The following is a 23,046-nucleotide window of genomic DNA, read 5'->3' on the forward strand; positions in this document are numbered from 1 at the left end:
AATATCTAATGTTGAGTAAATTGAGGAACTTTATTATTCTTCTTCTGTGACATGAGTTTCATATACATTTGATGCATGCAAATAATGAAGCATCTTACTTTTCTTCCAAAGTGAAGTTAGGTACTTTTCACAGAGGCACTCTGAGCATAAAGGAAGGCCATAAAGTAAATGATTGTCAGGAGACTAAAAAGTCACACCTTAATTGAAAACCACCTTAGCTTTACAAGATGATTTAGGATTTTACTTTGTGTTTCTTTTATTATTGTTTTTGTTCTTATTGTCATTGTTATTATTATTGTTGTTGTTCTTTGTTGCTATTATTTCTGATTAATTTAATTTTCTCTTCATGCAAACTACATTTTAATGAATATATTGTTAAACATATATAATTCATTGGTCATAAAACCTAGAATTTAGCATTTTTAAACTTATAATAATTGTATGGTTAGGTAAAAACCAGTTTACTTCTTGCAAAGGGACTAGCAGATATATAGTAGCAGGTGATATTCATTCAACAGATGTCAAAGGCAAGAATCTCATTTACATCAGCAGGGTTGTCATTTTTCCATGTTATTTAATAATACATCTTAAGAAAAATAAGCTTTAACAAATAATTTACAATTGTTTTGTAGATTCTACTCAGCTTGTTTGTTGCTGTTATTTTGGACAACTTGGAACTTGATGAAGATCTAAAGAAACTTAAACAAGTAAGAACATGTTTTTATTGTTCTTGAAAGTAGCTTTTTACTTTAAGGTATTTTACTTTACTGGTATTTCATCTGGCAAAAGATGGGAAGCATCTTCATCACAATGAACAAAACACTACATGTGGAAGTCAATAGCAGTATTTTGTTGGATAGCGTACTCTCACACAACCTTAAGGAAAAATTAAGATATTGTAAAAGAGATGTAGAAATTTGGTTTAGTATTCAATCAAATTCAATTTAGATACTCTTGTAATTAAAAAAAAATATCAAAATCACAGCTAGGCCATCTTTTTGCTTATAACCTAGTGAAAGATATCCCTGTCCATGCTTTCTGAGCACAGCTCCACTGCAGGCAAGGGTGATGGGAGAGGGTCCGCAGTTAGGAAGCAGTAGAGCATGCTCTGGTCGATGTGTTAGGGGAGGGCTAAAGATGCTTGAAGGAGTTAACTTGCTTGATTGATTCTCCTCATCTGGGGACCAAAGAGTCATTCTCTCATGCCTGAGACTCCAAATGTCAATCACATAAAACAAATGTAAATAGAGAATTCAGGTCGGCCTTTCTGCCCTTATGCACAAGCCACCAGAGAGGAAGGTATCCATAGCTTTTAAATAAATATATAGCTGTGCTTTAATCTGTACAAAGAAAAGCAAAATTCATCAACATTTCTCTATTTCACACATGAAATAGCATGAGCTAACACATGGGAACTTCTTCTGTAATATTTGGCTTATAGCCATCATTTGCTGCTTTTTTTCATCTTTCATGTGCATTAGCAATTGCCATAGAATTATGTTCATTCCATTATTGAAAAATAATCACCCAGGCAATTGAGATGTTTTACACTGAAGTTCTACATGACAATATTATATACATTTTTTTTTTCTTTACAGAATTCAATGCAGAAATCAATGCTGCTTTTGTTGTTGCAGTATTAAATATCCATATGCATTATAAACTTGAAATAAGTTAAAAGGACAAGTATTTTCTGCAACAATGAAACACAAATCCTGGATTTCAGTTCATGAGTTCACATAAATGAGAGATCTTCCAGATGATTTTGGGATGGTGGGACAGTCTTGAGTATGCAAAATGAGTAGGCCAAATCAAAGGCATTCATTTTCCTCTTTACCAGTCTCAAGAGGTAAAATGATCTGAAATGAAAATGGCTCAGATGTGTGATAAGCAATGTCATATTATTCTGATGATCTTACAGGAAATTTTTCACGGTGTCTGCATGAGTTAGGAGCACAAATCAATTTTCCAAAGTGAAGTGCTTGAGATGTGAAATCCAGTGGCTTTTGTGTGAAACATCTTTGATTCATAAACCACTTTAAAAGTCGACACCTTTGCCTGTTAAATGGCAGCAGCATGGCTTTGTGCTTTAGCCGCCTGCTTTGGAAGTGGTGAACAAAAACCAATAATGAGAGACCACCACTAGCAATGCTTGCTACATTTCCGTCTGAAATTTTATTAGCCTGGTAGGAATTCTGTCTCTGTGATAGCAATAGAGAACACTTAAATGCAAGACATAAATATATATTTTTTTTTAAATTTCTCAACTTCGTAGCTTTGAGACTGTAGCAGTATAACTACATCAGAGTGGTGCTGGGCCAGAACAAACTGCTGCCCCAGCCACCAGACCTTCTAGCTACCATGCCACTCCATGACCCAAGAGGGGATCTAACCAGCACTTTGCCATTGGGAATACCAGTTGGGTTGGCTGGCATAATGGTATACGGGTTCTACGTACATTATAATGCATATTATACACCATTCTGATGCATGAAAATGTCCAAGGTGGCTGATGCTGGTTCATTTGTACTTATGTTTTTGAAATGTTTTCTTGAACAGTAGTGTCTTCTCATAGAGTATTAGTCAGTTCCATTGAATGCATTCCCTTCTGGTATTTTATGCAAACAAATGAATATTGTACAAAGTGTTGCATATTTTTAAAATGCCTAAGGTGAAAAGAGGCAAGTTTCTGGAGCTCAGTGATATGAGGTTTCTGGAATGAATGTACAACTGCTTAAGTGTGTAGAACAGAAAAGGTTTCCTGAGGGGTAAATACGATGGTATCACAGGTTCAGTGCTGATGGTGACTGGTGGTGACTGTGCTGAAATATTGCTTGTCTTATCTCAGAAGATAAAGCAAGAAAGAGTTTTCTTAATTGAATGATATTTTGAATTTCCAATTAAAAATTACTTTAAGAAGAAGCAGGATTTTTAAGGTAATTGTTATGTTCTAATCAAGACCATTTCTATTAAAAAAAAAATCTGTATTGCTGCGCAGAAAAATTTTTGAAATCTATAATTAAAAGATGAGTGGCATTCTAAGAGAAAAGTCAAATAATTCAAGCGGTTAATGTAAAAGACATTCATTGGTTGAAAATTATGAAATTGTAATGCTCTCCATCCTTAGGGATGTGTGTTTTTCCCTGCCTTTATGGGCTGTAAAGCTCAAGTCCCAGGGCATTTTCAGATGATGAAACACTGAATGAACACTTTCTAGGAAGGAAGGAGAATATATCTGTGCCAGAAATCACACCTGCATAGTAATCTCTTTTGAGCTGTGCTCTTCTTAGTTATGACTTAATTTCTTTTCTGGAACTTGATAAGAAAAATTTTATTACTTAACTTTCAGATTATTAGTAAAGGACTAATTAGATCATATTTGCAGTGTACTCTACAATGTAAAATAATATGTAAACACTTGGAATTCATGTTCCTTCAGTAAACGTATTTAAATATTAATAAATAAGAGCAAAAATGCATTAAAAGACTAGGAGATTCTAAGTAAGATTAGAATATAATTTATTTATGAGAATGTAAACCTTTAGAATTAAATATGCCAGTGCAAATTTAGTTAAGGATATACATCATGATTCAGTTTTTAATTACCACATTACATAATATTAATTCCAAAAGTAATGTCTCAGTGCAAAGAGTAGATAGAGCTCATTTTAATAAGCCACTAGTCCATTTATTGTACAGTGTGTGATCCTGTGCATTATTTATTGCACAGTATTCAGGCTTTACTACAAAGACAAAACTACTAATCTCCTTTCTGTTTTTTTTATGGTACCACTCATAAGTATGTAGAACAAACATAAACCTTGTGAAAGATTAATTTACGTGATTTACTTAGCAGCACAGATACACATAAGAATAGAATCTTCTTTTCCAAGACACCATTCAGCTTGTTTAAGAAAAGAATCATTCTCTGTATCCTTATAGCTCTAATTATTTGCAATGCATCTCCCAGCCTCTGCCACATCTCATCCTCTTGTCCATGTCTGCCATCATAGCTCAAGTGGAAAGTGTTTGTGCTATAGCTCATAGTCACCATCTAGCTGTGCAATAAACTTCATCCTCTGAAGTGATCCAGGCTGACCCTAACACGCTACTGAGCCTCCAGGTATGACACTGATCCTGCTCATCTTGCCATGAGGCCCTTTCCTCTGGTGTTCAGTACATCAGTTATACAGATGATATCGAACTTAGGCACAAGAAATCTATCAGGTACAATCCTGGCTTCCTTCTCATCTATGCCTGTCTTCTCCACACTCTTCCTAAACCATTGTCACAAAGTTAAAAAAGAACCTGAGAGGATTTCTTTGATGTCTTCTGCCTTTTGTGATAAAGCGTTGACTTTCTTTTTAGAAATTCATCCCCCTTAACAGATTTTGAAGCATGACTTTCTCTTGCAGCAGCTGTTTTAACTTTTCCCATTTTATTTTCCACATATTTGCTGATTCCATTGCTACATATTTTTATCAATTTGCCTAGATATGAAGTCAGACTGATTAGGTTCTCACTTCTCATGCTCTACCCTGAATCCCTCTTTTAAAGTTACTCACATTTGCCACTTTCCTTTCCTCTCATTCTGGAGTTTATTTAGGTTACAAATTATCTACCACTGCTGTATGTCAACCTTGCTATCTCTGAGATCCTTTAGAAGTCTTGAGGGAGTGCTATCAGGTGTTAGGGAGTAACAAATTGACCTTGTGTCAGTTATCTTCCAAAAACTTTTCTCCTGACATTTTTGTAGATCAGTCTTTGGCACTGTTTTGGGACTTCTTTGACCCTGTCTGTGGCCAACAGTTATTTTAATTTCTTGCTTTGGTTTTACTTTTCAGAACACACTCAATTAATACTCTGTTGCTCTTTTAGACTTCCTGCTTTCCTTATGTCCTTAAAAGCTTTCTTATTAGAGTTTATTTCTTTAGAAACTATTCCCGCAAAGTCTTTAATGATCTGCCATTATTTTTATACCAAAAAAGTGCTAAAATTTATGTTAAGGTTTTGTTTTATCTAATCTTTGCTTGGCAGATGGCTTTCTTTTCTAAAACATTCATTTACTTTTAAGTCTTCTTTGAACTCAATTTGACATTGCTGGTCTTGTTGACCTTCTTGGAGTTTTTTCTGTAGCTGATAGATAAAACAGGATATTTCTGCTAATACAACAGGATATTTAAAACTACTCCATACACCGCCCCCCCATCCCAGTTTCTGTCATTTGTCCATTCCTTTCAATTTCTTTTCAACAGCTTTATGATTTTAAGTAATTTTTAAATTTAAATTCAGTGTAATAGATTTGACCTTTTACTTGTAAAATAAGATCTGAATATAAGACCATTATCACTGTTACAGAAGGATATTTATATAATGAAATAGATTTTCCTCAGTACTAAATGAGACACTTCTTCACTTAGGTGTTCTCTGGCTATATAAGTCATCAAGGAGTCACTTATGAGTAAAAAGTTAATATCTTTCTTATTCCCTTTCCTAAACATACATGAAGGTAAATAAAGGCATCCCAATGTTATTACTGCTTGTCTTTTGGCTTTGAATACTATTTTGCATTTTGAAATTACTTTATAATCCTCATTTACACTTGTGCAGAATATTTCTTCCAGTTCAAGACACAGTTTCAGTGCATGTGGGTCCTGTGATGGTTTTATATGCATTGACCTTATTCACTGCAATGACTGAAGAAATTCTGTAACATATGGCACCAGTCTTTCACTCTCCACCTGGATAATACATTGCCTGTTCTGCATAGTCTGATTCTGTAGCATTATACTGCCTGTTACTTCTAGCAAGTTTCTGAGGTGTGTTTTGTGTCAACATTTTGGGAGCTTTAATAACAGAAATTCTAATGCAACTATGGGATTTTTAAAAGTTTTATTATTAATATAAAAGCCTGTGTAGGTATTATTCTTGTCTAGTTTTATGCCCTCTCCTTAATAAGGCTTTATTTTTTATGGGTTTTTTTGTTTCCTATCAGAATTTTATAAACCTTTAGGCTTCCCATAGCTTCATTCTATATGAAGAAAGTCATGTTTGCCTTGTTGACTACTCCATTCTGGGATTACTCCTTTAATAGCTTTTCCAGCCAGTGAAGTTCCTTAAAGATTTTATGAAAGTTTGAACACCTGGGTAGAATTCACCTCATTTCACCAGTATATTATAACATTGTATGTGCAGTTTGAAATATTCATGTGGATTTCCTTCTCTAGTCACTGAAGAATAGCAGATTCTTTTGGAGGGCAATTTTGAGAGACATATATTTTTTTTGTAGGGCAGCTACAGGAAAATTTGAAGCCAGCTCCAAGCCACCCTCACTGTATGAACTCTCTTTCCTTCATCTGGACCATAATCTATGGTTTACAGCAATGAAACCTTTATGGCATTGCTGCTCAAGTACATATCCCACTTTTCCTGGGAAAGCAGACAGGAACAAAAACTAGTCTGTCTTTGATCTGTTCTTATATCTCAGAACCCTTTGGCTGATCCTTGTCAGAAAAAGGGTACTGGACAGATGGAGCTTTGATCTAACCTAGTGCACTCGTAGTGTTTCATAATCTGAACTGGATTTCAGAAAAAAAATTGCAGGTAGCATAAAGATAAACCCATTGTTGGCTAAAACCATGTGCATGGTCATTTTACTGTTTTATAATTCTACAAGGGAAAGAACAAGCATCTCAAGCATATCTGAGCATGAGCCATGGTCTGACTTCCTTGACCGTGTAATCTTACCTCTGTAATCTTATTTCCTGAAATTCCACCATGAAATATAGGTATTTTTTTATATCTATAAATAATTCTAACATTAAAATATAAAAATTTCCTTTGTTTACTTTATGCTTGTGATAACAAACCAAACTTACCTCACTAACTTCAGAGGGTTTATCTTAGAATTTGTGTCAGACAAGATTATTGTGTCCCTATTTTCCTACTGGAAAATCAAAGATGAAGTGACATCCTTGGGTTCATACACAAATTCCCACTATGATGACGAATCAAAAAAAGTCATGTTTAGGTCTTAGGCCCCTTGAGTCAATCAGGAACATACATCCACTTTTAATTTGTTGAAATCTCACATAAGTATAATTCTCTGCTTCAAAGAGAAAATCCCTTAAGGAAGATCAGATTTCTGTCATGTCACACATGTGCTGTCTGTGCTCACTAGTGCACACTTACAACATTAGTACAGATGGCATCCATTACTAAAAATATTTTCCCCTTGCCTTACTTCCTGGCAACAGAAATTCTTGGAGGAGTAAACAGCAATATGTAGTAGGGACATTTCTTTTTCTAATTTGATTCAATTCTCATACTCACCAACGAAGGTGCTTGTCATATGTACATGTTCCTTTCCCTCCAGTTCTGCTTCACACCATGAAATACATAGAATATTTTTTTCTCTTAAATTCATATCAAAGCAGCAAGTGCTTTGAGATACATATATATATATATATGTGTGTGTGTGTGTGTGGTATATATAGGTGTATATATACCTATATATCATGGTATGTATCTATTTCTACATATAGTATACATATATATTTTTTTAAACTAGCTGCCTTTAGAATTATATTTGAAAAATAACAGATTTTTACCATGTTCATTTTCTCTCTTAAATCTCACTTTTAACTCTTTGATGTTGAAAACAGAAATTTTTATTAAAAAGCTTGGAGATAATGATAGATTCTTTTCTGCTTTTGTCTGTGGAGATAGGTTCTTGTTTTCAACAGTGTTTAATGTCTGAACACTTCAATTTGATGCCAGTGGTTCAGAGTCACATTTTGAGATGCTTAGAAGCTTTGGAAAAAAGAGGCAGTCAAGCAAACTTTAGAGGTCTTTGCAAAGCTTTTACAGAAAGAGCTTAAAAGAAATAAAAGGAATCCATTAGGCAATCTGTCTCATGAGAGGGAGCAGTTACAGTAGAATAAAGTAAATTAGGATTTGAGTGCCATCAACAATGGCAGAGCTACCATGGCATCTGATTCTATAATGCTTAGAGGTTTTTGGTGCTGGTAGTGGTGGTGGTGATGGTGATGGGGCAATGTGGAAGTCTGTACTGGAATCTACTGCCACCTAATTGTCCAGAATATGGCACCAGAGGATACACATCTTTAACAAGAATTTTAAAAACCTAATAAATATTTATGTGTTAATCCCTCTTTCTACTCTATTTTTTCTGTTCTTGTTGTCAGGAAAACATAGCAATTAATCCTTTTTTGTTCAGCAGCCTACTATCTAAAGGGGGAGAGTATCTGATTTCAGAACATTGGTAAAGATAATTCTGGCACATATATTCTAAATATGAATTTGACACTACTTCCATTTTATGCAAGATCACGTAAGTGGAATTTTGTTTAATTTTAGTCAAGACAAAACAAGTCAGTCTCTAAAGAGATAGTGATGATTCCTTCTTCATTTTTCTCTAAAGTGCATAGAAGGATAGAATAGAAGAAAGAAGAATAGAAGCTTCAAATCAAATATTTATATTGAGTAGAATAAATTATTTTTTATTGTTTCATGACTGATCTCCACAGTGTCCTGTTGATTTTTGAAAACTCATATATACTTATTTGCTTATAGAGTTGGAATTTTTATTAACTAAAGCAGTATTTATATGCCAAGCAATCCAAACTTACATCCCCTGTGCAAACATAATTTTTTTTACTGTGATTCCTATAATATTCAGCTTTGCTTGTCTCTAAGCTGAAGAGAAGAAGCACAATTTGTACTTTTGATCCCAAATTCACATGCAATCATTTGTTGATTTTGCAATTAGCACTTTGATTCCAGTGTCTGTGCTTTTTGCTAACTCAGAGCAGCTAGATTCACGTTTTTAATCCATGTAAGAGAAATGTCCCAAGAGTAAAAAACTTTATGCACATAAATGCAATTATTTATAAGAAAGAAGATTGCCTTCTGACATACACAGAAAAAAATAAATCGTTATAATACTGTATGCTTATGCAGTAAGCATCATAACCAAAGTTTTAGTGTTTTTATATTTAATCCAGTCTCAAGAGTTTAGAAGCAACTGTCTTCAAGTTTTTGAACACTTATATTCAAGGAAAAAAATTCTCATTCATCTAGATAAAGGTTGGCATTTTCTAAAGTGTCAAGGGACAGGATTCATGTCACTTTGTTAACCATGCAAAAAGTTAGGCATGTAGCTAAGCTAGTCATCTGCACTTGCCTGTAGTCATAGTTACCCTCCAGGGAATGATTCATCCCATCCAAGTAGGGTGCTCTCTTTTTTCTGGGGAGTCTAGACAGTTAATTAGGCAAAATGCCTGATTTTCAGTGGATAACATTAAACGACATAAATATCCAAGTTTAATGAATTAGGAACCTGTGTTTCATTGGCATTTAATCATATGGGTGCTTTCACATTAATGAAGCCAAAAATCATAGTGTGTAACAGCAGGCACCTTACTGAAGTGCCTAGGCTGGGATCCTAATTTAGGTTAGGGACTTAGATGATAATGACAACAAAGGATAAAAGTCAGCATTCAAAGCTGGTCATCTCTCTTCACTCACAGCAGAAAACAAAGCTTGCATTTGTGAATTTGGGTTCATAAAATAGCAGGTCCCTGGCATTAGCACTTTAGTTCATTTTTTAAGGGAACGTGGCACAAATTTGACAGGATCTTTGTAGAGGTTCCTGACCTCCACCTGAGTTGGTTCAGAAGGCAGTGCAGGTCCTGTCTCACTTGTGGAGCAAAAGGTATGCTGAGAGGCAAAAGCAGAGTGGTCTGTGTGAAACCAGACATTCACCATTTGCTATGGGAATAGGTCAGAAATGTTGCTGTTGCACATTTTAATGTATCCTACTAAGACTTTGTAGTTATGTTTGGTCTTAAAAGACAAAGATACAAATAATTGCTTCCCTAGAGAATGAGGCTCTCACTACTCTGCCAGTGATGTTGAGGATATCCATCTTATATTCTCTGCAATGATATGTTAACAAGGGTTGCTGCATTGATACCAAGATACTGGAATTCCTTTTTTTTGTATTTACTGTGTTGTTCCAGTATTATTCTTGCCCGTGTGTTTATCACCTTTCTCCACTCACCACCATTATGATTCCCATTTTCTCAGCTACTGCTCTTTTTCTTTCACATGCAGAAAAGAATAACCTTTTATAAGTGTTTCTGTGTCCCAGGCGTATACTTATTGCTGAAATTCATGATGTGAGACAAAGTTTTCACACAAACTGGGTTTCCAACATGAAAGTCACACCAAGATAAAGAGATAAAAATGTTTTAATAGTGCTTTCCAGAATAAAATACAGAAGTCAGGTGTGCAACCTAATATTCTATTAGCTATTTTGTCTCTTGCACTCATAGCATCTTTCTGCTTTCAGTGCTTGGGACAGTTGCAGATTTTAACTCATTTTTAGGTTTGGGGTTTTTTTGTTGTTGTTGTTCTGTTGACATTAGATACCAGTAAAAGAAGGCCTAGGTTTTACTACTGATCTCTTGAGTATACATTCATGATGATTGGTGGAGCAGTCATCCTGTATATCTATGCATTTTCTTTTTTTTTTTTTTTTTTTTTTTTTTCCTTTTTTCAGTATTTCTAGATACTAAGCTGTGAAATTTGGTTTCTATACATTCTTGCCCTTCAGATATTCATAACTTCTTCATGTAAAGCAGTTATAACAACTGAAACAGTGAAAATACATGCTATTTTTTTATTTCTCTAGTGAAAATACATGCTATTTTTGTAACTTCTGCTAGATGCTCCTGCTGCTGCCTTTTGATATGATTGTCTGTAGAACAAAGGGAGCAACCTTAACTAAGTGCACTGCTTATTTTTCTTTAACTTTTAACTCTGAGCTTCTAAGAATAAATATTTCTTCATTCATGCATTAGTTTTTATCAAGAAGTCTTCATAATTAAGCCCCTGTGAGAGCCTTACAGAGGTGAGGGCTAACAGAAAGGTGTCTTCAGCAGAATGGGTCATAGTAAGAGGATAAGTTAAAATCTCACTGTCAGCCAAACTGAAGTCCATGTTCTCCAGTACCATGAGTGAGGTCAAGGTCTGCCTAACCTTGGTTCTGGTAGGAGAAGAAAGCTTGTCTGCTATGAAAGATAATTGAATGTATAATTCTGGCATCATGGGATGCCAGAAGCAGTACAAAAATAAAAGCTTTTTATTAATGTGGATTTAGGAGTTGAGAAAATATAATCAAGCTGTTTGCAGTGACTCTAGGAACTGAAACTGTTAATGGTGTCTGTTATTTTTAATATGTGAATTGTGATACCAACAGATCTGCATCAAGCTTCTCTAAAAAGCCTTCTTGATGCCAGAAGAAAATTATTTTCTGGTTAAGTTCTAGGAGGTCAAATTTTCAGAGCTCATTTGTGGAAGCTGCAGCTTTTATAAGAGTTCAGGAGTTGTAACAGATTTTCTCCATGAGAGCCATGATGTGATTTACATTTATATCTGGCACCACTCATATTTTCTTTTTGTTTCGAATGTGTTTGCCTTGAAAAACTGACTTGAAAGCCTGTAATGCACTTATGTATTAGTGAAGATAAGTGGAAAAAAATACTTGTGGAAACTTGTTGGAACATGCAATTTGTGAGATGGTAAGAATTTCAACAGATACCTTTTTAAGATGTGACTAGGAATGCATATTTTTATGCATATGTGTGGGAATTTCCTTGGCTCTCCCTAAGTTTACAGTAATGTGACAATTTTGACTAAACAATGAGCAGGGGCAGGAGAAAGTCCTAAGATCATTCACAGTGAGAATCATTAGGGTTGGAAGATCATCTTGTCCAAGCCCCTCGCCAGGGTAAAAATGTAAAGAGTCTTAATATTTTTCTTCTAAAACATAGAAAAAAAACTCTGAATCAGATATATTTTGGTTATACAGTCAGTGCCTTGGGGTAGTTAAAAAGCTTGCAATGTGCTACATTCCATTCTGCACTAAAAATAATGTGAATTCAGGGAGGATGAGGTACCCTCTAGGCAGTAGTATAAGCAATTATGTTCAGAGCAAAAAAGCACTGATCAAAATGTCAGGACAAGCTCTTCCTTCTGCAGTTGTTTCCATGTTCTTTGAAAAGAGTATAAGAAATTTTAGACCTCCTGAGTGTACTTGAAGATGCTTGTTTTTCTAGTCTATGCATCTGATTATCATATACTAAAGGTATATTTTGGGTCTGTTTACCATAAGTATATAGTATATATTTTTGCTCTCTAATACAAGCAGCCTGTGATTTTGGAACTACACAGACATACACATATGTGCCAACCATTTCAGGTCCTGCAAATGCCTTTGGTACACATGCATATGTCAATGCAGGTGTGCACACATGCACCCACACACAACAAATTTGTCAAATATACAGAGTTTTTCAAAGTCATTGATTTTTATGGTTTACAGAACAACAACAGATCCCTTTTAAAATCATGACAATTTTATGAATATATTCCCAAATCTTGAAAAGGTATGTTTATGCCTTGTATTCTTCTTTAAAACAAAATCCTTAAATCCTTAACATCTCCAATAGTGCTTCTAATGAGCTTCCTTCTGTTTAGCACTTATTTTCCTCCCATTGAGCATGTCTTTAATCCCACAATATTATTTTATCCATTTTCAGCAATGAAATCATATGGAGTAACTACGTATCTTGTTTGTATTGGCAGTGGATTGTCCTGCTAAAGACTTTTATTTTGGTAACCCAAGTGTACTGTGTTTGTATGTAAATCCTTTCAGACCTCTACCTTAAAATTACTTCTCCTTAAGTATGGTGTTGCTTGGTATTCAACATGATGGTCACTGACATCAGAGGAAAGCCTCACATCCTAGTAGCCCATAGCTTTATGCCTCTCTAATAGCTCCAATTGTATCACTAAATCACAGGCTCTTCTGAGCTAGAAAGGGTTCACAAGGATCATCGAGTCCCACAGAGAACAGCCCATGGTGGGATTGACCCTGCAGCCTTAGCATTATTGCACTGTGCTCTAGCACTATCAGTGTCACCTGAAAGTAGAACCAAGGTGTTAACAATTGCTTGGCGGTTCCTTGTGACCAGTGATTGGTAGAATTTTACCATATACCTTTCTGGTTAAAAAAAATCGTGCCAAATACCAATACAAAAATTTATTATGACACTTACTGAGGAAGAATCTCTAGGCTTGGAATAAACCAACAGGCCTGCTGGACAAAAACAAAGGTCTTCCTGGAGCAATGGATAGTTCCTGACAGTGGCCAGAAAAATATGTTTAGGAACTAACACAAGAAAAGGAAAATCACAGAGTGATATTTCTTTCTCTGGTGATATTTCATACTTGAATGATAGTCAGCTTCCAGGAACATGGGAACTTCCAGTGTCCAACATGGTGTGTCTTTGTCAAGTAGTTCTTGATGGATTTTTTCTTGCCTGTCTGTTAAATCAATTTTTTAAAATGTATATATTCTAGCATTTACTATCTTCAGTAGCAAAGATAAATTTAACAATGTACCTTTTGAAAAGATATTTCTTTTTCAGCTAATGAGCCTTCCACTTGATTTTTTCATTTGATGCCCTCTAGCCTGTGATGTTCAGTCATTCCAGTCAAATGCTTCTTCAGTGCTCTTTCCTACAGTGTCTGTTATTACTTCCTGTGTTGTCTGCCTTTGTGCACCTGTACATTTAGCTTTAGAATCAAAACAAAGTTTCTTTTCACTGGGAAACTCTATTTTAAGTCATCTCCTTTTGCAAGAAAATTTGGCAGTTAAACTAACACATCTTGGAAAAAGCAATGTTTCATATTTCTTACAAACCTTCTCTTTTATTGCTCTTTCTTCAAAGCAAATAAGTCAGAATGTGAAATTACTAGGATAGAATTTCTGTAACATCTTTTCTTGAAAGTTTTATTGTTTTATTTTTAACAAGAATTCAAAATACCTAGTCCATAATAGAAAAAGTACCAGGAAGTCCTGTCTCCCTGCATGCAGCTAGCTTGCTGGTGCTTTACTGGTCTCGTTTTTCATGGATTTAATTTTTTGCTTTCCCTTTGTCTTCACTTGCTCTCCTCAGATCTCTTTTCTGGTGAGGCAGCTTAGTATTGGAAAGCAAGATGTTTATAGGAGAACTACAGGCCATCCAGATACAGTCCTTATTCATTCAGAAGATAGTTCTGATGTTACTCCTGTTAATATCAATGAGTTTTAATATCCTGGTAATGCCAATATAATTTTAACAGACCTATGAACAACTCTTTTATTCAGTGAGGAGCAAAACTTTGCTCACACTTTATGACCCAGTTTTATTTACAGTGTGAAGGAGCTTTTCTTCCCCTCTGCTCCCTTCTCCCCCGATCCTTATTAAGTAGAACCAGAGCACATAGTTCACCACTGCTTCTAATTGATACCACAATGACAGGTCAAACAGTGGTAATTGGCTTTTCAAGCACATGGCTTCAAAAGCTATGTTGAGTGGTACCTCAGAAGTGACATTTTGTCTATCAGTAGAGGAGGAGTTGGAAAAGACAGGGTTTGGGATGCTGAACACGTTTGGTCAGAATACATTGCCAAAGCCCTTTGCCTTTCACCCAGCACCTCCAGGCATTCAGAATATCCAGGAAGACACCACTGACAATTTCAGCAGTTGCATCACTTCCAAATTTTGTGTGCTGAGGCTTCAGCATTAAAGTGGGAGTTTCAGCATAGCGATTTTTCATGAACATATTGTGTGAACAAGGTGTTATAATTGGTGTATCTAATTTAACCACATTTGGCATAAAATTTTATATATGTGAAGTTGTGTGTGAAAATCAAGGAGCTTTTTTAAGCCTAGTTAGAGTTACTTGTCTCCAGAGCATTTTTATTCTGAGAGCAGTGCTTGAGGTAATTCTAAATGGGAAATAACTATAAAATGGAATAAAAATGAAAAATTACCTTTTCATTATATCTGATTCCATGTGAATGGATTTTTAACAAGTTCCAGGGAAGATAAGTGTCAAGCGCATTTCATTAACCAATGAAAAGTACAGTGATGGTTCCACACTGGATTTTATGTACTACATAAAATGCATAAAATCCTTCTTTTCATCTTAGAGGGAAGACAGAATTTTCACAAAATTCATGTTCGTTCCCCATTCCTGGGACATATGCAGAACACTTAAATAGGCATTATTTCAAAAGTAGAAAGCTTTACAGAGACTGTGTCCATTTCTGGAAGACAAGGCAACCTTTCCAGACTGGAAAATAAGGTCATCTGGAAAACTACTCATGCTAGACTATTTCTTCTTTAATAACTAAGAAAGTTTTGAAAGTCCCCTCACGGCTGTAACTTCAAGACACCAGTGTTGTTTGAATTTTTTTTCTACCTCACCGCATCTGTCACCTTTTTTAAAAACAGCATCAATAGATCACAAATTCTGGGTGATATGTATTATTCATAATGGTGAAATAAACACATAAGTATTAATTCAGAGGTTCCCAATTCCTGGTATATGCAATCTGCCAAAAAAAAAAATCAAAAAATCAAGAGGGTTTCTCATGGAGGAAGTTTTTATGGTATAAAATAGAGACCTTTCAATAGTCTAACCAAGAATCATATTTAAAGCACACATTTTTTCAAGGAGGAGGGATGAGAGTTGTGTTTGCTGTGAAGGTGGGAATAGCAGTAACAAAAATGTAAATGTAAGCTTCATGTATATCACCAGGGAATAAAATGCTTACCTAGCTTTTATATCACCAGGAACTCATTTAATCTTTTTGTTTTATTTAGTCGATATCAAAGGAAAATGCAAGTGCTTGTCAGGGCACATAAGTGATTCTAGATGCTCTATCCTCTGAATTAAGGGGTAGTCCTGCAGCAGTTTGGAATGAAGGGTTTATGTAGCATTGATGGTTATTTCGATAGCAGTTGGATTCATGAAATCCATGCTGAGTTTGCCTTTGTGCCCTCTGTGTCACAGAGGTCTGCATTGTGTTTTAGACCCTTAGGAGCCTGTGAATCTATGCACTTATGTACACATTGTAATTAACTTTTGCATTCTTGAAAAAAAAAATAGAGGCCTGGCCTCTGCATGAGGTTTAATTCCTGCTTTATTAAAAAGAATTAGCAGCTTAGAAGAGCTGATTAATTATATTTTTACTGTATTTTTTTGAAACCTGAGTCTAAGACAGACACTTCTTTTCCACTTAGAATTCAGAGGACTTCTCCTCCTATAGTTCCTCAAGAATGGACCAGGCACTCTTTTAAAAATGTGACAGAAGATGAGGAAGCCTGCAGGGATTTCCTGCATAATATCCAGTGAGTGGGAGCACTATTTCGGAATGAAGGGAGAATTCTTACACATATCTTTCTCTTTAAAGGAACAGTCCATAACCACAAGGACACAAAGAAAACAATCTCCATCTCTTGTGAAAGGGAATAACAGCACGCGGGAGTCTAGCCCTGGCTAAAATTTCATCAGCAAACTTGTGTGGGAGAAAGGGCAGCCTGTAACATCAAATCATTTCTGTTTTTATCTTGCCCAGCCATGAAGGTTTCTGAAGTAGTTTGAATCAGTCTTTGTGACCTCCCAATTATCACTTGTATAGGTTTGTCTCTACGTGTCCTTTAGTAAAATAAATCTTCTGTCTGAATTTCTGTACTGGAAAAACACTGTGTAACTGTAATGAATCTAAAACTCAGGCCACTTATGTCAAGTTAAATGTTCTGCCTCTAGTTCAAAATGAGCAACCAACCATCCATAAAAAGGCAAGGGGCAGCTAATTTGTGCGAAGACAAAGTCTCTCCTCTTTAAAGAAATGTCCTGAATTTTGGCCTCAGCTACATCTGTGAATTTTTTCTCAACTTCAGTTACATTTTCTAAGTAAGGATATTTGATTGTAAAAATTACTCCACTATGTGGATGGCAAATACTCAGATCTAAGTTGTATTCATTATCTTCTCAGAGAATCTAATAGAGCCCAGTAATGATTTGGAAAAAAAGTAGAAGTTCTTAAGAGATGAGGTATGCCTATGCACAACAGTAAAACTGAAGAGCATAATTATCTGTTGTCCTGCAGTTCATTTGCTATCAGCAAATCATAGAATCACATAAAAGTCTGTGCTGGAAGGGACTTCTGAAGAACACCTGGTCCAACTTGTATTGAGAGCAGGCCATTAGATGAGATTACCCTGAGTCCTATCAGATCAGCTCCTGGACATCTCCAGTGATAAAATTTACTTGGCTTGTCTAGGCAACTCATTCCAGTGGTTGTCTTCATAGTGAAGAATTGCTTTGTTCTAACTAAAGAGACTCTTTATCATTAAGCAAATGGCTTATTCTTTGCTTCCTGTCATGTGACCAGGTATCTTTGTGAAGAGTGTTCCTTTATATTCTCTAGAACTACATTACAGAAGAAATTTCCATGGCCCCTCCACAGACCCTCTCCAAAGTGGCAATCCCAAAGAAATCAAATTGCATGGAGATCACATCAAGTGTACAGCTACATGAATATTTAGCTGAATACATTCAAGGAAACAAATGCACATGATAGTGGTGTTTATAATAAAAGCACTTAGGAAAAAAACAGTTTTAAATAAGTACTGTGCACTGTGGTTGATGTTTGCTTACTCCTGTGAATAAAAGCAAGAATAATGAACTCATTGTCACATTTCCTACTTATGTAAGTGGATTTTTACGAATATTTATCTGGTGTTTCATCTGAATTGTGTTCCATTTAGGTTTCAAATGAAACATTCTTGTCCTAACTACATACAGTAGGTCATATTTTTGGTCTTTGTAGAGATCATGTGTGTGTTAGAAGATATTGTAATATTGGCCTGTGCCAGCAAAGTATCCATTTACAAGGGTGTCCAAACACACTGTTGCACACCTAAAAAGAAGGAAACACAGTTTTGCATTGCCACAGCCAACAGAAACAAAATGCCATCTGCTGCACAAGCACCTACATCACAGTCTGTGACAAATATTTTTCAGCATTTACACAAAACTGCTTCCACCTCAAGCAGCACTCACAAATTCATGTGGAACATGTAGGCTGGATTTGAAAATTGGAATTACGTTCACGTACCAAAGGTAAGTGTCAAGGTTTAACCCCAGCCACACAGTTGCTCCCTTACTCTAAGAATCATAAAAGTGAGAAAACTCGTGGGTTGAGATACAGACAGTTTAATAGGTAAAACCCATACATGTAAGCAAAGCAAAATAAGGATTCATTCACTATTTCCCATGGGCAGGCAGGTGTGCAACCATCCCTAGGAAAGCCATCTTCCATCACATGTATTCGTGACATGGGAAAAGAGACACCGTCATTCCAAACATCCCCCCATTATCCTTCTTTCCCGAGCTTTATATACTCAGCATGATGGCATATGGCCTGAAATATCCCTTTGATCAGCTGGGGTCAGCTCCCAACTTCTTATGCAACTCCAGCCCCTTGCTGGTGGAGTGGGGTGAGAGGCAGAACAGGCCTTGGATCTGTTGAAGTGCTCCACAGCAATAAGGAAAACATCCCTATGCTGTGAGCACTGCTTGTAGTGAGAATGCAGCCCCTTGTCAGCCCCTATGAAGGAAATTACCTCTACCCCAGCCAAACCCAGCATCGTGTGTTTCCTACCATGCAGATGAAACTAAGTACTGAGTCAAGTTGGATATGCCTACTGTCCCTTCCAGTTTAGTGGTGATCTATCTCAGGTAATACCCCATGCAATGCATAGAAAAGCCCATACTAATCACATGGAATAAAAGTTTTGCATATATGGGGAAAAGTTTCAGGCCTTCTATACTTAGGTACGAAGAAAACCTAGGTAAATGTTATCTTCCTTAGTTAAACTGTGTGCAGGGACATACACATTCTCTGCAGATTGAGTCATTTATTCCTATGACCTCTCTGCTCTTCAGCATTTTAAATATTTCTCACTGTCTGTATCCTGATAGAAAGTCAAGATGATGACTTCCTCAGTCAATCACAACCTGGTTCACTGAGTGTCTTCAGCTCTTTTTTACATAAATGGGAGCTGCCTGTGGTGAAAACCTTTGAAGGTTTGCCCACAAAATTACAATTTCCCAGATTGGCTCTGTTTTCCTATGAACCTGGCAGTGCAGATGAAGATGTGTGTCAGCTACATTTAGGTAAGGACCATTTGCAAAGCTGCCTTCAGGAATCTTTCTTTGTGCGAAAGCTAGAATAGCAAAGCAAATATCAAGAGTCTCTGAGTTGTCTTGCAATGGTGATTTGTTTGCTTCCCATGCAGAAGCGCCCTTTTGGGTTGAAATAAATTTTACCCTGAATCTTGAAGATGAACACATTGTAACTAGTCAATATTGAATGTTTACATTTGTTCAAGAGCAGACTTCATACATCTTGTGCTGCTTTTGTTCACTTGAAAATATTTTAGTTGCTTGTTGTTCATCACATATATAGTTCATAACAAATAATGATACATGTTTTACAAGTGATACAAGTTTACATGAAGTCTCAAGTTTCCCCTGGTGAAATGGAGAATGTAATGCATTTTCTATTATAATGGATATTTTTTTGTAACTCACTAACCTTTGTATAGACACAAAAACGTATCTGCTACTTATGCCAAGAGGAAATAATGAATATGAAAATGGTACTTTTCATATTCATTATGGCATTTATATGTGAAATAGCTATCAAAAGAAGAGTTAGGCATGTTAACATTAAATTTATGTTTCATTTTCATTATCTATTTTAAACTATCCATCAAAATATGTACCTACCCCTGAACTGTTTTAAAATAAAGGTGTGGTTTGTCTTATGTGAAGATAAACTAAATATTGACAGAGTTAGGTCAATGGTTTGACTCTATGCTCTTAGAGGGCTTTTTCAACCTAAATGATTCTATGAATCTATAAACTATTTCATCTTCCTTACACTAGAGCATCTTTTCAAAGGTAATTTAGCCAATCTGTATCAGGGGAAAAAGCTGTCCAGGATGGGCTCTCTGTCCGTAAAGCTGGCCAGCTGGCACAACCTGGCTTGTACATACAGCAAAGTTATTTTCCTCCTCCAAAACTAGCTCCCATTCAAAAGGAAGTGCCCATACTGCCTACAGGGAACATGCCCAGATGGAGTAAGTGCCAAACTGTGCTCAGGCATGATCAGGGAGAGTGCTAGCTGGCCAAAAAGTGTGCAGTCTGTCTTGCTAACAGTATAACACAGTGAAGGATCTCACTCCAGCTCCTAGGCCCATAGCCCACTACTGGCACAGGTGTAGCCTTACCCTGTCCCTGTATCCAGCGAAGCAGGAGGTGACAGTCCACCTGGCTTCTCTCACTTACATGTTAGTATGAGATGAGCCAATATCTGGAGATACCTTTTCCAGTTGAATATAAGTGCGTAGAAGATTGTACACTTTATTTCACATTTGGGGGACTGTCATTAGCTGAGATGAATGCCATCATAGATGCTGTGGCCTGGATTCATCCTGCCTAACACTGGGAGTCAGGCATCTGATTTAAAGAACATGCTGGATTCAAGTTCCCTATTTCATCAATGGAAAAAAAGTAAATGTGTGAAATAAATAGCCAACCCAAGATCTGAACTGACCTCTACAAGTGTCTCTTCATCACTTTTGGCTACAAAAAGACATAACTAAATGAATTTAGATGGCTACTTCCGTCTAAAGGCAAGAAGGTTGAATCTGGTCTAGTAAGCACATTCCTGTGATGTGATTACGAACTCTGACTGCACAGAGTCTTGGATTGCCCATTTTCTTTTAATTGTATAATACTTGCCCCTGCAGAGGCAAAAATATTTGGAAATAAGGCTAAAGTGTAAACCATGTAGCAATGTTTGCCAGTCTTTAGTCGGTATGAAGTTATAGCTCTGAAAAATTCATCTTATTTATCTCAGTTGATCACAGAGAAACTATGAAAATTTGGATTCCTGTCTTCTTTTAGATAAACAGACTATATCTTAGCCAGATTTTGCTAGCTGAGTTTTCCACTATTTGAATTGGAATCATATCTTGTCAGCAGCATTTGTTCCTGAAGCACTGATAGGAGCTACAATTACTGGAAGTTATTAAAAGTCCCATGTTTGTGAAATCTTACTCAATATCTGTTAAATTTGGAAGACCTATTGCAAAACTTAGAAAAAGTTATCTAAATGATCAATTAAGATATAGCAGTCACAGTACCAAACCATACTACACACAGCATATAAACCCTGTTACAGAGAGAAGTTGTTTATTACAGAAACAGATCTTGTGTCTATGGGAAATGAATGTAGTCTGGTTCCTCCATCTGTCAGGAACTTTTTCAGTTTATTTTACTCTTATATTATCAACATTGCAGTCTCTACTCTGAATGCCAGCACCACTGTGATCATAGCTTCTGGTATGTTTCACTAAAAATTCCCCATGGCAGTGCTGAACATGGTTAAAATCAGTTTAGGTTCTGTTTAACCATACCTACAAGGGAGAATTTTTTACTGCTTGCAATGTCCCCTTTGTTTAGGTGAACCCAAAAGGCAAAATTCACTACTGGTACATCTAAGTAGAGGGCAAGAGAGCAAGCTCCCACACTGAACCCTTGTTTTCCACACTGCAAAACTCTTCCCTTACTGCTGGCTCTCTCCTGTAGCTCCTGGTACTTTATTCCAGACAATACTTTGGTATACTGTATCAAAGTATTCCAAGAAAGAAGAGACAAGGCTCCACCAGGTTGTACTCTAAGACACACAGTTCTGTAGTGCTCTCCCACCCGCCACCAAACTGCCTCTCCGTTAGGCAATGCACAACCCAAATGTCATCCTACAGAAGTTCTGTGCAGGAGAATTGCACACAAAAACTCACATGTTGTTTCAGATGCCTTGAGGAATTGGAAAACCTGGAGAAAAATAACTGGTGTCATTATGTCTCAGGGCCACCATGCAGGGCCTAGAAGAACCAAGAGGCAAACATTGTAGCTTGAAAACACCATGTGTCATGTGACTTTAGGCAAGGGATTAGGCTTTTGTCAGTCTTTTCTATAGGACTGTAGACATACTAATAAGATCTACACTTCATAAATTCTTCTTTTTAACTCTGTGTTAGTTTTACCCAAATTCTATTTATCCAATTTTTTACCCTAATTTCCAAGTTGATTTTACCTTCCTTTTATTTCATAGTGCAGAGTGCTCAAACAAAATCAACATTTTTCTTCATTGTACATGAAATTGCAGGTGTAAATAATATTAACTGAACATCTGATTTGTGTTGAATTTTAAATCAAATGCAGGTACAAAAATGTTGTTACAATTTGATATCAAATCTGAGTGTGTGATGTGACAGCTTACCCATATGCATATCTTCTTTTAATATAGCTCATTCACATCCAAAATTCTGCCAGGTCCATAGGATTTCAGAATAACAGAAAGGAAAAAAAATCTCATTTTATCTGCCTTTCTGAATTTTAGTTTTTTTAATTAATGTCATTTAATGCTAATAACTTGGGTTTCATTAAAAACTGCTTTTGACAGGCCAAAGATGATGGTAAATCTGAGGAGTTGGATAAATAAAAAATTCAGCAAGGCTGTTACTTGGGTGCTGGTATCAGTTTGTAATGGTTTTCATCCATGTTCACTCTTGTGTTCAAAGTGTTTGGTGTTGGAGCACATGATATGCTGCTAAGCATGCAATGCAGATACTGTATTGTCATTTTAGTCTTCAAATACAGCCCCTAAAGAAGATTTGTAATGAAAAATATTGATATTTAGAAGTGCCCTGTAATGTACCAAACAACATTAATTTAAAATCATCCACTAGTGAGACCTTCTGAACTTTGGCAAAAGGTTTGAACTTTTCAGTCCCCATGAAATTATTCTGGGCAGCTGGCCAGTTCCTAAATAGGTTGTGTGGACATCAGTGGCTAAGCTTTTTATTTGTAATTATTCATTTCAGCCTGTCAACTAAAATGAAAGAGTTGGAGCATTGCTGTATATTTTTTGATAATTTGATTTAATTTAAATACTTACAGAGCATTTAAGTGAATTTCACATATGCTTGCCTCATACACCATATGCAAACTGCATCTTTCTCTCTTTCAGTTTTGCATGTTACTGGC

At 36.1% G+C, this 23,046-nt stretch overlaps 1 protein-coding gene across 5 annotated transcripts in view; it reads left to right on the forward strand.

The window, feature by feature from the left end:
- The window catches only part of NALCN (sodium leak channel, non-selective), a 228,454-nt gene that overhangs the window by 141,502 nt on the left and 63,906 nt on the right, over positions 1-23,046 (forward strand). For all 5 annotated transcript variants that reach the window (XM_039730481.1, XM_039730485.1, XM_039730483.1 and 2 more), the window contains one exon: positions 633-707. In XM_039730481.1, the coding sequence (XP_039586415.1) occupies positions 633-707 (75 nt within the window). The remainder of the gene's footprint in view (positions 1-632; positions 708-23,046) is intronic.

This window comes from Passer montanus, unplaced genomic scaffold (genome assembly GCF_014805655.1).
Source record: "Passer montanus isolate IOZ18808 unplaced genomic scaffold, ASM1480565v1 scaffold72, whole genome shotgun sequence".
Taxonomy (NCBI): Eukaryota; Metazoa; Chordata; class Aves; order Passeriformes; family Passeridae; genus Passer; species Passer montanus.